Below are 18,317 nucleotides of genomic sequence, written 5' to 3'. Positions count from 1 at the left end.
TTCGCACAGAACATAGGTGTGACAGGCTTAGGCTGGTGGCGAACACACAACTAAATCAAATTTGGCTTTGATTGCCACAGTGTGTGCAGGCAGACCAGCTTGACTTGTATACACTGTCTGTCTCCTGTCTGCTCAGCAATATCATGTGATTGAGAGGTATGAGTGTATTCTCAATTTACCTCCATAGATTTATGGTAGTTTTACTATAGCTCTATAATGTGCCATGTTAATTTGGTGTATTACTGTTTGTCTTACTGTTTAAAAGGGTTACACCATTAAGTGCTGTTTATGTTGACCAATGCAGTCAGCAGCCCCTGTGTCCAGCACAGCAGCCTCCTCTGTGTTCTACTTGACAGAACATAGAGGTGGGATGTGGCGTTTTTTTCTTGGCTGACTCGCTGTATAATGATTTATAGTCAGTGAGGCTTTAACACGGTGCAGCATTATGTCTCAGCTCCCTTCTGCTTTTTTCCAACATTAAAGGGTCAGGTGTGGAAGGTCATTGCTGGCTGACCTGATGGTTTTTATGTCATTGTATAGCAGGGGCGTTGCCCTTACATTCCACCCCTAAACCTATTGAGCTCTATTAGGTGGTAAATCCTCTCTGAAAAAGTGTGATAGTCGCTGAAGATTTAGTGGATAAGGAATGGTGTCATTTCTGCACTTAAGCTTAAATCGGCTCATAAGGATTGGCTGAGCACGTACATGCAAAAATATCAGTGAGTCGAGAAGTGGAGATGAGGAACTCAGCCTATAGAGCACCGTTAACGATCAGATATCGTAGGACTACCGTTACCATGTGTAACTTTTTTTTAAGCATTAGAGGTAAAGCAGGTTTTACGTATATCTGATACATCTCAAACACTGTCTGCATCAAGTAAACATACAGTATGTGTTCCATTTAGAAAAAAGCATCTGTGTGAGCAACTACCTATAAGGGTTGCACCAATCAAGATGTTTTTTTCTTTCCTTGCCTTCCCTCTCCTCCCTTGAGATGTTTGTCTGTTTTTGGTTTGATTTCCCCTTTATATTTTAGTTTCAACTTTGACATCCGTACCTACCCCAGGATGTCTGTCACAAACTGCAGTCCAACATTGTGACAATGCTTTTGTTCTCCCGAACCTCTTTATGAACTTCCTGTTTTCGTATCCTTTTTTCTGTTCTTTCCCTCAAGGTCTGGCGCACCTGATGTTAAACCGCCAAGGTATGGGGTCTATTGGTTTGCTTTTCCTTCCCAGCCACCTGATCACAACATTTCCCTTCCCCTGAAATCATTTTAGTTAACTGTGCTGCACTAATATTTCCTCTCCTCTTTTCTCATATACTTGCCTATTCGTTTTTGCTTCCTGTCATGTTATGCTCACTACTCACTCAATTTTTGTCCGTCAAACCCTTGTCCTGACCACTGACTGAGCTACTGGAACATCACCTTTGACCTCTGCAGTTTTTCGCCAAGGTAATGCATCTATGCACATAGCATCTCTTCGGTGTGGTTTCATGGTGTGTTCAAAGGCAATAAACAGGTGTCAGCAATAAAGAACAAAGATGTCTCTCACGTCCGCTCAAAAAACACTTTATTGACTTTTCCTGTTACAGTAATCAGAAGTATACACATACATATCATCAGGAGATTTTGTTTTGTATTATTGAGGCTGTTGGACATAATTTTTTATATAGTTACTAGATAGTGCTGATTTCTCAAATGTGTGCTCATTGGGTTGTTTATGATCGCTGATAAGTGGGTTGTAAATGACATTCCTTTCCAATGATTTCTCCATTGCAGTGGTGCTAATGTGTTCAATATCCATATGAGCACAGATTCAAGAAGAGTGATTTCACACTACCGGTGGAAGAGATATTTGTACATAACAGTGTTTTGCCAGTAAACAGAATAGACACGGCTGTGATGTTCTGTCCTTCAGGAAAAAAACAAGTAATGCACACAAAGCTAACATGTCTCATTTTAACTTATATTAATTACAGTTAAGCTAAAGTACTGCAGTTAAAAAACATTCATCCAGTGCAATGTGGGTAAAACATTTGGATATTACAGGAAAAAAAGGGACATTTTGACTGCATAATATGTGTGGCACTGATCCACATGAAAGCGACTATATTTATGTTTTGTGTTTTCTGCCACATGTTGGGGGACTGAGATAAAAGTCACCGTCCTGTCTCCATGGCAATCGTTATTGTCTCCAAACACATAGAATTGGTTTTGATGACCCGCTGACGGTACATTACACTGCATAAGTCCTCCTTTTTTTCTTCATCATCGAGATGGTACTTAAACCATTATCTTGAGATAAAAAATGTTCTTGAATAAATTTTGACAATACAAACATCTAACAAGGTTTTCTAGAAATTACATATCCGTGTGATTGTTGTAACAGCTCCTGTGTTAGTGACTTTTTTTTTTTTTTCTTTTTCGTTTCCTTTACAGGTCCACAGAATCTAAATTCATTCATAGGCAGATTCTGTTTTTATTTTCAGCTAGATGTCATTATACATCCTCTGCGGATGTAAACTGCTTAATGATGTTATTTGCACTCTCATGGAACAAAAATCTGTGAAGATGAAAAAATCTGTGTGTGGCAGTACCCTGGGTGTTCTCATGTATATTTTCTGGTGTAGAACTGATTAATACTAATATTGGGGTCATTTACAGTAGATGAAAAGGCAAATACTTCACAGTAGCCAATGATTACACCAGTTTTCTCACCCACTATAAATGGTGTAGCTTGAGGCTGTACATGACTGTGACATTATAGATTAAGGTCTCGATTCTTTGGTTACCCGCTTTGGGACAAATTTGTTCGTGTTCAGAAAAAGTAATCAGTCTCTCCAAGGCCAAAAGATAATGTTCGATTTAAGCTCCTACTTTAATTGATGGGAATGCTGACAGAGCAATGCAGTTGAATACACAGTATCTTTCTACTGCCTCAACTGCGCAATGATTAACATTACTGTATTAGAATAACTGCTATATAAAATATTTAGTAAGTCATACAGCAAGTGTGTCCTAAAGGCCAACCACAATGTGATTTGTTGTGAAATGAGGCCTAAATGTAATTGCTCCATTTCATGCATCAATAATAATAAGAGGTTAGTAATTGATTGTGGAATGGAAGATTTAAAGAAATAACCCTCCAAGCAATACTCATAGCATAGTTTTAGTGACAAAGTACATCTGACTTCATGTCATATACATGAGACATCAAACTTGTATCCAACCATTTAATGTTATAACAAATGTTTGTCATGAACTTTGACAATGTTCTTTTAGCCCGAGGAGATACTCGAGAGAGTGTTCTGGTTTGATCTGTATTTGTTTGGCCACAAATCATTATCATTTCAAATCAAATATGTAACATAGTTGTCCCTCTCTGGGACGAGTCCTCCAGTCTATAAATGAATTAAAAGCTCCTTGCAGACTTCAGGGAAGTCAGAAGTGGCTGCTTGTGCTTCAGTCTCAGAATCCTTTGCTTGTGTGCACTGACACATACAGATACACTGTAAATGGGGAGATTATTCAGACACAGGTGTCGCTTATTGACCACCCAGAGTGCTTATGATCCCTGCCTCCAGAGCAGAAGGGAAAAATTCCTGCCACACCATCCACATGCACACACTGCCTGACTTAGGTTTGGGTGCAACTGGCCGACAACTGACTCCCCGCCCCTGAGCAGGAGACAAAGTCAGCAACAGCCATCTGTGCCCCGGGCTTTTTGGACCACTTTGAAATTAATCAGCTGTAAAGCTTAATATTAATGAGCAATCCACATGCTGGCATTTTTCTTGTGGTGTGTTTACTGCACGGCACTCTTAACACAGACTAAAACAGGTGGGCTACTAGGAAGTAGAGAGCAGATAGAGCCTTACCACCTCATGTCAAGACACAGTGTTTGATGTGTCTCACACTGTGACAGCAGCTAATGTATGGCTCTGGGCAGTACCTTTACAGATAATCCTTTTTGAACATGACCATAGCAGCAGCAGCAGCAGCTGCTCTTAACCATCTGAAAGTTAACTTGTCCAGTGTTCAAGTGACACCCAAGCAGCTTAAGCTCCCCCCATGTTTTGTAGATGTACACGTCATTGAATTGGCCATGAGCAGCACCCTGCTATAAGGACTCACAAGTATTTGTATAGTTAATTTAGAGGGGACCATGGGGTGCAAGGAGATTAAAGACTGGATGATGTAAGGCAGAGACAAGTTGTTGGTGCTGCCATATTCTGCTGAGCCTTCTTTCTCTGCACATACAGGCATCCATTTGCATGATGGTTCAGTGCAATGATCTTACACTGTAGCTGCAGCCAAGGTAGAAGGTTGATGGCTCTGCCCCCACAGTCTGCTGCAGCATGCATAAAGTGCTAAACTGCTCCAGCAGCATCTTTTAGCTGTACTGAATGCAGCCAGTGTCTCTGACTGCATTTCCTTGGAATTGGTGCCAAAGTATGTCGGGTGTCAGAGCAAACACAGTCAGTATTCCACTTTTTCACAAGCTGGTAAACATTGTTGCTGTAGTCAATGGTCGACCTCCCTAGGTACGCAGGGAATTAGAAATGTGGCTTGCCGCCTTCCTAGCCTCTCAAACCTTCCAGTGATCCCTCAGAGGCCTTCAAGAGGACTTCAGGGTCAGCTGTTAGTGACGTCTTCACTATAAGAAGCTGGGAATGATTCCACAGGATGTACGCAGGTTATGATGAAAATCCTCTTATTATATGGAGTAAAGTTTTAAGATATTAGGTTAAATGATAAGTGTGCCTTTGGAGTTATGATAATAAGGCCTTCTGGTGTCCCATAAGCATTTTTTCCACTGTATGTTACCTTCACTGTATTGTCTCTGCACTGTGCTTAGGTTTATGTTTCTCCTACAACATCCGTCAAATGTTGATCTTCACATTTAGGCTCAAGAACAATAGCTTCGCAAGTGACTGTCTGCCTAAAAGTTGTGTAACTACACATGCTCAAACAATAGAGACTAATGGGACCACTGATCCTGCTGGCTTAAATTGGCCCCTGAGTTCAGAAGCCGACATTTACTGTACAAACAAACATTGGGCTTAGGAGACAGCTTATCCCTCTAACAACTTGCTCAGTAGCTCGGAGGCTGCATCATATAAACAAGCAGAGGAAGGGGTGTCTATACTGACTTGAAACAGCCCACTCATGAGTTCAAGAACTGCGTTATACAATAGTTAACATTATTCATGTAGTTCAATGTAAAATGATAGTTAAATGTCAAAAGTTACGGTGCTGGAAGTGTGAATTTTAGTGTGGATTTCAATATTGTGAGGATTAAGAGTGGGTGTCAGAATGTGTTAATGTACTCTATGTGTGTGCAAGGCCTTAGTGAATTATGAACCTGAATAAAGAACAGTTGTTATTTTATCATTCAGTATACAATAGGGCAGATACAACTCCCACAGGACCGGTTGGCACAATCACAATAAAGCATTTAAGGCATAGTTGTGTGACCACTTGTCACTGCGGTGTCAGTTTCAGTTTTCAGCAGGTTGCTGGTTTTATCCACTCGAGTTGTTGCATGACCTCACAGTCTTAAGATGTATAACTTTCTCCTAAATAGTTTATATTTACCAAATGTATTTGTATTGTCCACGTGTTTTCATCTATCTTTCTATCTATCTATCTATCTTTGAAATTCATCTTACATTTCCAACAACTGTCTAAAACAAGTCAAAAAGCTTTACCTTGTGTAGGGTGCAGTGATTAGAAACACAATGATTTTGTATTATGTGAAAAGATGTTTGATTGATAGGGTTCTTAGTGCAGCCTGTGAAAACATATGTTGCCATCGGGCTCATGCTAAGAAACGATGAAGAAGAAGGAAAAAAACGACATCTTCCCTCTGCTCCGGCTAAACCTGGAAACTGCTTTTATTGGAACAAGTGGGGAAATTGTTTGAGCCATCAGATTTTACTGGACATTTACCATACTTTAGTTGAAATTGATTTGAATTGTGGGGGTAAATAAGATGTTTAGTGAAGCCTGACATATTTATATTGTTATTTTTAAAATGCAAGTCTTGAAAAAAGTATAAGGCTGGCATTATTGTATACTTTTTTTTAAAATTATTGTTAACAAATCTTATGAAAACATCAAAGCCGGAACAGTGTTAGTTAATCTCAGGACATTTTCCACGTTTTTGGCACTCAACTCTAAGTCCATCAGTCCAGGAAATCTTGAAATTTCCAATTTTGGAAAAGGCCAAATGATCTCTTCAAACAGCTGGGCACTGCTGCTTTTAGCAAACTTGACTCAAGTAGGAATAAATATAGCATTTGTTGGCAACTATTTTCAGCTGCAGATTTGGTGTACTAGTTAGTATTTACAGCACCAGGACAGCGTATGTTGGATCAACTCAAAGTAAACTACAATCCCCATGTTCATTGCGATGAAGGAACATGTAACCCAGTGTAATACTGGGTTTTATGGAGGTCTATGGGACAAAGGAATAAGATACATTACGCTTTGACTACACAGAAAATACTTGTTACTTTAGTAGGATCAGTTATTAGTTGGTTTTGGTCCTTTTCATTGACTTTGTTGACAAAAAGAAAAATATAGAATATCACCAGTCTTATGCTTCAGCATGCTCTTGCCTACATACAGAATTTTGCCTCCCATTGGTTGTATTTTTGTCCATCACAATGTATAGTGATCTTGTAGCATATGTGAATAGCTCCACAAATACATACATGGTCTGTTGAAGTTATTATTATTTGACAAATATTTCACTATCAACAATACAGGTAATTTTCTGCTCATTTTAGCCTCGTTTACGTCACTAAAGCCCAGCTCTAGTAGTGAATATACTGTGCAGCAGATCACTCAATCTTAAGCCTGATGACTGCAAGAATTATCTAAGATGTTTCTCCTCCCCTCTCAGGGCAGGAGGAGTCAGTGGCCACCTTCAAAGGCAATGAGTTCTTCAGCTACAACCTGTCCCAGACACCCATTCAGAGCAGTTTGGATGAGATCACGCTGTCCTTCCGTACCCTGCAGAGGAACGGCCTGCTGCTTCACACAGGGAAGTCAGCGGACTATGTCAACCTGTCCCTGAGGAATGGAGCCCTGTGGCTGGTCATCAACCTGGGCTCCGGTGCTTTCGAGGCCCTGGTGGAACCTGCCAGCGGGAAGTTTAATGACAACGTCTGGCATGATGTTCGAGTGACTCGCAACCTCCGCCAGGTATGTATGCGTCACTTTCTGTGACGTCCATGCTTGCTGCTCACAGGAATAAGAAACTCACACTTTTTGGAAAAAAAATACAGTATGTAGATTTTATTGATCCTGTCTTTATGCCTGCCATTATGTCAGCAGCTGGCAGAAATGATCTACAATCATGATTGTCAAAGAGAAATCAATCGCAGTATGCAGTATAGTCACCTTATAGTGTACTGTACACTTGATGAATACGTAAATATCTTTAACATTTGGCTCAGACCCAGATAATACCGGGTCCATGCAAACAGGGATGAGGTTCTATAGTCCACTATCAGTGTAAACACTACCAAATACTGTGTTGGTTGAGTGTTTAATATTTCTGCTCTGCTGGACTCCCTGCCTCCTATTTTCCACATTCTGATAGATATTACAAGCTCATATTAGGTCATTGCCCTCTTTCTCATGAAATAGATTGCTTTGGTGGGAATCTCTGAGTCCTTTTATAACCAGAAACTTGCTTTTTTTTCTGCACCCACAAGATTGCTGTGAAGGTCTTTTTTTACCATATTAAAAGAAATGATAAACTCTCACAGCAATAGCCATCATTTTCATGCATCCTGCATTAGTGTTGAGATCTCGGAAGCCTGTTCATTTTCTTATCTTTACAGAACAGCGATTGTTAGACAGGTTTTCAGATTTTTAACTAACTCAACCGAAACAACAGGCCAAAAACGCATTTTTGTGGTTGTAGGCAGCCGTGTCAGAGAGGTCGTGCAAGAAAAAGTGAAGCTTATATAATGAATACAGCCATTGCATGTATATCTGACATTGCACTGCTGTACCTACTGTACTCTAGCCAAGTACAACTCGGCCCTAAGGTTTTATAATCATTAACATTGTCCACTGGACAGGGCGCAGAGCTGAATTCCTGAACTAATTGACTTCCAGGATGTGTCTGTTACATTAAATGTTACCCTGCTGGCACTCTACAGTCACTCTACAATTAGTCCCATCATACCGTAACTTAAAGCTCCACTGATCAATGCTTTTTTTTTTTTTTTTTATATTAACACTGAATTAATGCCTTGGTTGCAGTGACAAACCCACGGACAATTACCCATTTCTGCAGGTCTACGGAGCATTTTAGCTTGCAAATTTACTGTATGGTTCAGCAGGCTCATCAGTCCTGTTTCTAGTAACAGTGGTCGACAAGCAGCAAACGAGTTTTGATACATGGCGTTATTTACCCAACACCAAAGTGTGGACAGGTAAAGTGAGGAACGCTTAAGACCTAGATATTTTTCTGATCAGACCAAAAACGAGAATAAATGACTGAGAAGTGACACAACCCTGAATGCGTAAGTTGCTCTTTTTTTTGTGTGTACTGGAGCTCTAGCAGTAACAGTGTAACATTATCATTCATTTGGAGTCGCATTTGTGGCCACCTGGTGAATATTCGCTCTCCTTTAGCTCTGTTTTTGGTTTCTACCAACCCCTGAGGGAAATATCTGGCACTCTAGCAGCTACACTCCATATACAGTGGATTTTTAACAACATTTTGGCCACTAATGGCAGCTCCAGCAAAACGTGCAACCATTCTGAATCAGTGCTCTCTGTTTAAGCGCAGCAAATATATTCTAACATATTCTTTTCGCATATGCATCAGATACTCCAGGTGACACCAATGTTAAAATGCCATCGCTGGGCTTAATAAATGTTTTTGAAGCATTAACTCAGTGTGGACATTTTTTTGAATTGCTTAATGTGCTTCAGTCTGCCAATGCACTTGGCACATATTGGGAAGTGTATAGAATATGTTGAGGCACACAAATTGTATCAGCTCAAGCAGAGCTCCTTTGAGCTAAGGTGCAATGTAATGCTCTTACCTTAAAACTGTATTTAAAAAATTGGCTTCTGATCACTTACTGTAGTAAATTTCCCTGAACCACAGCTAAACTAAACACATCTCTCTACAATGAGCTCTGCCATGTGCAATGCATTTAAATGTTTGATTTCTTTGCAGAAGTAGAGCTCATTTTGTATCTAACTATCTCATCATTACCAATATATTTTGCACTTGTCACATTAACCTGCATATAAACTTGCATCTTCCTCCACATCTATTTCCTTACCTTGGCTTCCAGAAGAGCGGCAATCCAATGCTTACAACCTCACTTATGCTTTCAGCCATGCATTTGATCCCTGTGTAAATTGCTTTCCCCTCAGATAAGTTACCTCACTGACATGTAGATAGGGGGAACTGTAAGTCCCAAGAGATTGCTGGTGGAAACATTTTATTAGATCCGGTGGTGCTTTTCAGGCTAGAAATCCTCCCATTACTATCTCCCTTTCCATCTTTTTTTCTCTTTTACTGTCGTGGGTGAACTGATATGTTCATTCTCTCTCCTTTTCTGACCCTTATTAATGATGCATCCACCTATTTCTTGACGTGTGCAGTACACACAACACACAAACACGCATACACAACATACTGTTGTTCCCTATTAACACTGTACTCAAGTCTCACCGTAATTCTTGAGCTCCACCAACAGTCACTATATGTTACCCTTTAATCAGCTCTGTGTAACGGGCTGCGTATAAATCCTGGAGAAATTGCGATGAAAGGTCAGTCTTAAAGTGTACCAGCCAGGACTAGAGCCTGAATATTATCCTAATGTGTGCTTCTAATTAATTACACTTTTGCCTAATTCAGTAATTACCTTCGAACGCATTCATCCCTCACTTCTGATTTTCAAATGCCAGGAAATTAACTGTCTGGAGTGCCAGGATATGGTTTAATACTCACTATTAGACATTGGTCATGCTTTTCTAGACATTGTGGAGTGAAAGAGAAAGCAGCATCAATCAGTTTCGAGACACTTTTATTTTCTGAAATTTCTGCGATGTGCAGTATCATCCACCCACATTCGAGCCATGCCATTGTCCGATGTCCAAGCCAAAGATACTCAAGTCTTCACCGCCAGATAGACAGAAATCAATATCTGCCAGTCCCAGAGAATGGTCAGACAGGACCTCATTTTAGAGACCTGACACACGAAGATACCTTGTCAGGTCATTCTTTTGTCTCTTATCCTCTTGCTTTTAACAAACCAGTGATTTTCACAGAATAGCCACCACAGATTTTACAAAGTTAAGCCATTCTCCAGGGACAATTTGAAGACTTTAACCCCTCAGATTGCTTGATCATGAGTCCAACATTTTAAATTTGTTGTTTGTGTCCTTATTTAGACCTGACTGGATGATAATGACCAAACTTTCCTGAATTAGTGCACCACTTAACTACTATTATATACTAATATATATTATATGTAGCTCACAGTCTCCTTCATCGTTGCCATCTTCCTCTTTTAATGGAAATCACCTAATTTTTAAATCTAATGATTATTGTCCATTAACATATTATATTGCATTAGGTTAAAATTCTCATTTAATCAAAATTAAATCATTTCTAAATTAAAAACGATGAATCTAAATGAAATGCTGTGTACACTGTGTATGGTGAAGGTGCATGAGCAATTCCCTCTCCTTTCCATATGAATTGGTCTCTGGTGTTTTACAAAATTGCCGGCCTGATTTTGACAAAAAATTTTATGAATGACATCTTTCCACTCAAGTCGTACTTTTCTAAAATGATTTTGACCAATTAAGTGAATCTTTGGACACACATGTCTCCTGCTTTGTTGGAGCTGTCATTTTTACATCTTTCACCTAAAATGCAATTAATCACAGGCATAACAATTTACAAAAGAACCATAAGCTTTTCACAGTAGATTTTGCTGAAAACTGCCCCCCCCCCAAAAAAAACAAAACAAAGCAAAACAAAACAAACAAAAAAAAAATGTAATTGTACTAATTATTATCCCAAAGTGGGAGCTGTTATATTTCTGCAGTAATACATGTTAACTGTAGGCTTATTGTCATGACAACAAGCATATCATTTTTTTCCCACATAGCCCTATTCAGTCATTCATTTCCATTGTCTCTGTGTTCTGATGAGACTGATACAGGAATAATCTTGTTTTGTTGCTGCCAATATTGCCGTCTTGATATCTTTAATCTCAAATTAATTGAGTATACTGTGGAAAGCATATTGCTTTGGAGCAAAATATCATTGGAAAGAATATTTATGGTATATTGACTCCACTGCAATCCTGCTAATATATCAGAAACAGGGATCAGCAGAGATTAGTGAACCCTTCAAAGCTGTTCTTGTAATTGCCTTCTAGATCCAACATTAAGGCAAGCTCAACCAGAATCAAGAAACGAAGCATGAAATAATTAGGCCAGTTCTTTCTATTTGACTTAAAATCTCTCTGTGTCTTGTCATTTATTTTCCTCACACTCTCTACATGGATCCTGTAGGTGACAATAATGGTGGATGGGATTCTCACCACCACTGGCTACACTCAGGAGGACTACACCATGCTGGGCTCTGATGATCTCTTCTACATAGGGGGCAGCCTGAACACAGCTGACCTGCCAGGCTCCCCTGTTAGCAACAACTTCATGGGCTGTCTGAAAGATGTGAGTACAGCTTGACCTCAGTCTCGGCAGAGGGCTGGAAATACTATCCTACCCTCTCTAGATAGCACTAACCCTTCCTATATGCAGAGCATGTTCTGCGTATAGAAAATCACCCCTCACATTTATATTGATTTTCTTGTTGTAGGGTGTTTGAAGGAGAAACATTTAGCTGAGAGGCTGCACGGTGCAGAGCATATGCATTTATAGATTCCTGTGGGAATCCCTTCGAGAAGGTAGCACCTAACATACAGAAGAAACAGATGCATTTGCTCATGTTCGTTCCTGAAACACAGTCGGTTTCAAACACTGCCTCCACCTTTTTTGAAACCTTTTAAGTCTGGCCTGTACCTGTCACATTGATTTTCTCGAGCAAGCAAGTTCAGATCATGTACTTAGCATTAAAATTAGTATAGGGAAAGCAGTGAATTATGGGTTAATGCCCAATTTCAGCCCGGTCTCACAAATTTTTAATGAAGTGAGCAATCTCATAAAAAGCAAGGGATGTGCTATGTGCATTAAAAGTAAGAGAAATGCTTTCCCTTTGCGAGGAAGGATTAGGAGGAGACATCACTAAAACAGGCAGTAGTTTGATGTTTTAGTGAGGTGGGAAGTAAAATCAGTAGCCGTCATGGTGGCATATGAGTGTATACACATTTTCTTGGCATCAATACCCGACTCAAACAAATGAGTTTTCTACTCTGAGACACTTGCATCAAAGGACATAAGACCGTTTAGTCCATAAATGCTTATAAACTGTTATTAGGCTCTGCTCTTGATCCCCATTAAATCCAGCTGCACTGGATTCAGCTGGGAGTACAAAGCACCAAGGACATAACAGACACATCACTTAGAAATGGGATACACAAAATGCACAAGGCAAATAGAGTAGAAATAAAATGACTAAGCTAGTAACAGCATCAGCCGGTTGGAGCAAAGCAAACAAGCATCAGCTTCATAATGTGCAAGGGTGAGAGCTTGACAGGCAATAAAGATTGTCATATTGTCTTGATGAAAGGAGATTGATGACTTATTTGAATGTTGTTGGAGACTGTGTACTAACGTAAAAAGATTCCTTTTTCACGTTTCAAATGTTTCCCATTGGGGCCCAATCGTGAATACGGTTTTCACTTGCCACTTTCTGCGGTCACAAAATGTATTTATAGTGGAGATCTGAAAATCTTCAGAATCTATTCTTAACAACAAGTATCCTGCGTTTCAATGTTCAGTCCCATGGTACACTAATAGAGAAAATACTGACGAATTCTTTACATTTATGATCTTTAGTTGCGTCGCCTCCAGGGATGGCAACGTCAGTTGGTCGGTTGGTCTGTGGTCCACCACTTTAGCCCAGACTTAAATATTTCAGCAACTATTGGATGGGTTGCCATAAAATTTGTCACTGATATTATTTTAATGACTTTTTTCTTGCATCATCATAATCTGTTTAAAATTTCAGTTTGTCCAGTGCTTTGGTTTATGACCAAATACCTGCAAAAAATACTGTGTTTAGTGCTTGTTGACATACAGTATCTTAGCATGCTAGCAGGTGCAACTAAGATGGTGAACCTGGCCAATGTTACCTGCTAAACATGAGCAAGTTAGCATTGCCATTGTGAGCATGCAAGCGTGTTGATGTTAGCATAGAGAAATAGTCCTCACAGTCTGCAGCGCTGTAATTTTGTCCATTAAACTCTCCAGCACACTCACATTTAAAAATTAATGTGTATATGTTATAATATTAGCTGTATTTGTTAATCAACTACATAACATCAACATCTGAATGCACTCCGGCGTTTGCTGAATGATTTTAAATGGAGAGGCTGCATAATTACTCTGCAGTGTGAATACACTGAAATGAAAATGAGATGTTATTTATGGACAGGTTTGTCCCAGCAACGCTGCCAATGCTGCAACCTCCGCTCTGTGGGCGGTGTGGCTGGTGGTGCTGCTTAGACCCACTACTACTGTGCGTAGTCACACAGATGTGCTGTAGGCATGCAAGGAGAGTATGACGGGATAAAGAGTCATGACGATGGGATGACAAACCTGAAAAGTCCTGGTGAGCAGTGGCAGAGGCAGAGCTGATCAGATGGTATCAGCCCTTCCCGAAAACCCAGAAGCCGGGTTCAAAGACAGGTCAGTCCAAGCCCAGAGCTCTGAATTTGGTGATGACCTAGAGGAGCAAAACTCTCACACATACATATTACTTTTGGGAAAGAAAAGTGAGAAGTGCCTAAAATATTTATTGTATGAGCAGTGGATCTATTCAGGGGGATATCTGCCTTATTTTATTGAATGTAGGGAGCTTGGGCCATGACTAATCTCTCCAGACATTACATGATAATAGATGTGAGTGCTGCTGGGTAGAGGCCATCAGGTTCATCAGGTACACAAAAAATAATGGCCACTTTCAGACGAACGCCGCAACTACAACAACGAGCAGGTAGAGATGAAGTTGTCTTTGAAGTCACAAGTTTATTGGTCTGCAGTATGTGTGGCCGCATGATATTCCATACCACATCATTAGGTTCCTTTACTTTAATGCTTCAAAGATCGTGCCCAATTTGGTTATGAAGAATGTGTTCACACAGCTGTTAGCAGCAGAGAAGATCTTCATTCTCTCACTGCTGTTATTCTTCACTACTTGGGCATAAAAGATATGAGGACTTTGTCAACTGACATTGGAGGAGCTTTATTCTTGTGTTTTGGGATATTCTGTAATCCTTGTCACATAAAATAGAGAACTGAATTGGTGAAATAGGATTCCACTTCCTGTATTGTCCTCTGGCTTATATAATAGCCTTGCAGAGGTCACAGCTTGCACTTCTGTAGCTATCTATGCATTTCTTTTTTTTTCTTTTTTTTTTTAGACGTGGTGTTCCTTGTTGTAAACAATGTACATAAATGCTAATGCACTGTTCCCACTTTGTTTAAGTGACTCTCCCCCCATTTAAAAATTGCCTGTTACACTCATTTCTCGATGGTCAGTTTCACCATCTGATTTCGCTGCTTAATTAGTCACACTGAGGCAGTGTGAAGTGTGATATTGGCTCAAATTGCCTCTCAGCTCCGCTGTTAGTCCTCTGTGCAGTGTGGTGTGTCACCTCGGGCAGCGACTGGTCGCGGAGTGATGTGGCAGATAACAATGGGCTCGGGGTGACTTACCACTGATAGAAAATGAGACAAGGGTTGTCGTCTCCCGCTGTGCATATTGATGAACCCAGAATCAAAGTAGAAAATAATACAACAACAGCACAGAGAAGCCCACACAGGCATTCTATTGACATATGCTCTCAGTTTAAGTAAGGTATTGTGTATCTTTTATTGTAAGTACATATCTTTAAAAAAGGGGTTTGTATTTCACTCTGTTTCCTGTGATTGATCTAAAATATGAAATCAATAGCCAGATACGCTGAGGGAGATCTGTACATTCACTGCTGCTTTTTTTTCTTCACCACTGTGTAGTTGCCTCTGCAACATGAGCTCTGAAATGAAAATGAGCACCTGAAAATGAAAGTTTATGCCCTCTTCATTTACCAAATTTACCTCTTTTAATAATAAAGTGTGTGTTATGCTTGTAAAGGATAGAGTCCACCTCTCTCCCACCCACTTCCTCTGCTTGGACCTCTTTCAGTTTACTTAGTACAAACACAGATAACTGTTTGTCATTGTGTGGGTGATCTGTCTGTGATTCCTCTGCTCTGAATTTAAGATTATCCTATTGTTGGACTCATTGTGCGCTAAGTGATTCAGCTAAATGTTTAAAATGTAAATGTTTGCATTTGCATCTAAATCTAAATGCACTTCTGAATTTCATCAGCTTTTCAGCTCTTGCTTCCTTCTTGTTTTCTCACGACAGTTGTGTAGTTAATGAATAAATTGTGCGGTAAACCTTAAAACGTCCAGATTCAGAAAACCAGGCAGATTCTCAGTTCTGGGAAGAAGAATGTCTGGTCTCACTTAAACTTTAAACAGTCAGCTTTTGAATTTGAGTACCAGTAAAATAGTTCTCTGTATGGATACACAGTATGACACAGGAACAATCTCAGTGAGATAAAATGTGGCTGATTTCTTTTTTATTAATGCATCAAGCGCTTCTACATCCGTATAATTAAAGGCGCCAGTTTATTTGACACAAGGCTGGAAATGAAACCATCAGGACATTTTCTATCCGAGCTCTGGGTTCAAGGATGATTCACTGCGCTTTCTGCTGCATGTCCTTGTGAGTGTTGCTGTGTCATATCGATTCTAGTATATATTAATGAGTAATATTCAACCTTTGCACTGAATCTATTGCTCTCTCTCCAGCTGACACCTCACCATGACATCTCTCTCATTTATTAGGTGGTCTACAAGAACAATGAGTTTAGACTGGAGCTGTCACGGCTGGCTGAACAGCGAGACCCTAAGATCAGTATCCATGGTGACCTGATATTCAGCTGCGAGAATGTGGAAGCCCTGGAGCCGGTCACCTTCGACACGCCATCTGCCTACTTGACATTGCCCCGGTGGAACACAAAGAAGACAGGCGCCATATCTTTTGACTTCCGCACCACAGAGCCCAGCGGCCTGTTGCTGTTCAGTCATGGCAGCCTGCAGGGAACGCAGCCCGACAGGAAACCCAGGGCCGACTTCTTCGCCATAGAGCTGCTGGATGGATTTCTCTACCTGGTCATGGATATGGGCTCCGGCAGCATCAAGATGAAAGCGAGTAACACGAGGCTCAATGATGGCGAGTGGTGCCATGTGGACTTCCAGAGGAAAGGACGCAACGGTAAGATAATGTTGTGTGTTTGTGAAAGCGGGGGGGGGGGTTCCAAGCTGTGAAATTGCCATATGCCAGCATGGATACAGTCACATCAGCACATTTTTGCCATTTTTTATTCACAGCAGCGCAACATGCATGGATATTAGGTTTTAATTACAACAATAATTTAGTTGCTATAATATATGTATGACATTTTGAAATCTGTGTTAACCTATTTCACAAGTGGCCAATTATACAGTCATCCACTTCAAATTAGGAAATGTCTGCCTTATTAGTACAATCCAAATGTCTGCCTTATTAGCAGCCAAAAAAATACACACAGTTCCTTCTACTCCTTCCTTCACTTTTCTATAAATAAAATTCCTTCCCAAGCAGGATAATATGACAATGCAGATTTGTCGTTTATAATTCTTCACTTTTCCGAAGAAAGTTTTAGTTTTACTTTCTGCTTTCGTTCACGAAATCAATTCCTAAGGGCTGGCAGTGCAGTTTCTTTATCCACACTTTTTTTTTTACAACAAGCACACTGCTGCCCATTTCCTCAATCTCACAGTTCGTTCTCACTTTTCACTTAGCACAACCCACACGCACCTGTCTTCATTTTCTGCAACAAAAACATTGTACAAGTCCAAGTTGACTCACTGTTAGTGCCTGCCCTACAGGCTTTATCTCTGTGAACAGCCAGAGCATCCCCTTCTCTGCTAATGAAGGCAGTGAGATCCTTGACCTAGATGGGGACATGTATCTTGGAGGTTTACCTGAGGATCGCCAAGCCCTCATGCTCCCCCCTGAGGTATGGACAGCGTCCCTCGGCCTTGGCTACGTGGGCTGTGTGAGGGATCTCTTCATTGACGGGCAGAGCCGTAACCTGTGGAGGCTGACGGAGGATCAGGGCGCCACAGGTGTGAGCAGCTTCTGCACCAGAGAGACTCACGTCAGGTGTGCCAGAGACACATGTGCCAACGGTGGACATTGCAGAGAAGGCTGGAACCGCCACATTTGTGACTGCAACGGTACTGGCTACCTGGGTCGGAGCTGTGAGAAGGGTAAGAGTTTCTGAGAGGGATGATGGTGGATGGGGAAGATAAGTGATTTTAAATTGCTGTTTCAACGCTTTTAACACACTTTGGCCGGTATTTTATTTATCAACTCAGCTCTATAGTAGCTTTAAAGGGCCTGCACAGATGGGGAAAAAAAAAAATAAAAATTTGATACAAAGAAAATTCATTATCATGCCTTAATGCTCAACCCTCCAAACAATAATGATTTCATTTGCAATTGCGATGTGATCATCTACATACTGTATAATATCGATTCAAATGAGAAGCAGCTCAAAACAACCTGCCACGTCCACAAAGCAGTCTAGGTGACAGCGACTGGACAACAGAAAATTCTGTTGTTTTTCATTTAAGCCATTCAAAAGTAAATTACAGGATTTTCCCACAGGATAGTGATTCATTAATGAAGTGTCAGTATCATGAGGTTGCCAGTGCTATGTGTGTGTCATTAGGAATGCTGCGCTGCTTCGGCAGTGTGATTCGGCCTGAATCACTCTGCATTTACCATGCAGATGGTTTTCTCACAGAGAGGCCAAATTACGCAGATCCATTGGCAGCTAATAGTATGAGGGATATATGAAAATCCCTCTTGTATTGCCCCATGATGGGTATAAAGCCTTCAGAAATTTGATTGCCGCTGCAATCTCACCACTGTCTTCGTATGCTCCAGGCTGTTTCTGCCATCTGGTGCGACTGATGAAAACTGCAATCTAAAATTATATCATGGTGTACCTGAATTAAGCTCAAACAGAAT

At 40.5% G+C, this 18,317-nt stretch overlaps 1 protein-coding gene across 2 annotated transcripts in view; it reads left to right on the top strand.

The window, feature by feature from the left end:
* nrxn2a (neurexin 2a) overlaps positions 1-18,317 on the top strand; it is an 89,460-nt gene that overhangs the window by 6,904 nt on the left and 64,239 nt on the right. Inside the window, exons 3-8 of one of the 2 annotated variants that reach the window (XM_023421430.2) lie at positions 1,175-1,204; positions 1,445-1,456; positions 6,915-7,216; positions 11,576-11,737; positions 16,082-16,511; positions 17,168-17,551. In XM_023421430.2, coding sequence (XP_023277198.1) covers positions 1,175-1,204; positions 1,445-1,456; positions 6,915-7,216; positions 11,576-11,737; positions 16,082-16,511; positions 17,168-17,551 — 1,320 coding nt within the window. Of the gene's footprint in view, positions 1-1,174; positions 1,205-1,444; positions 1,457-6,914; positions 7,217-11,575; positions 11,738-16,081; positions 16,512-17,167; positions 17,552-18,317 lie in introns of those variants that run through there. The other variant, XM_087178010.1, reaches the window with a different exon arrangement.

This window comes from Seriola lalandi, unplaced genomic scaffold (genome assembly GCF_002814215.2).
Source record: "Seriola lalandi dorsalis isolate HSWRI2012SDOR001 ecotype SW California unplaced genomic scaffold, Sedor1 jcf7180002054672, whole genome shotgun sequence".
Lineage (NCBI taxonomy): Eukaryota > Metazoa > Chordata > Actinopteri > Carangiformes > Carangidae > Seriola > Seriola lalandi.
The sequence above is the reverse complement of the archived record's forward strand: the minus strand, read 5'-3'. Positions and strand labels throughout refer to the sequence as shown.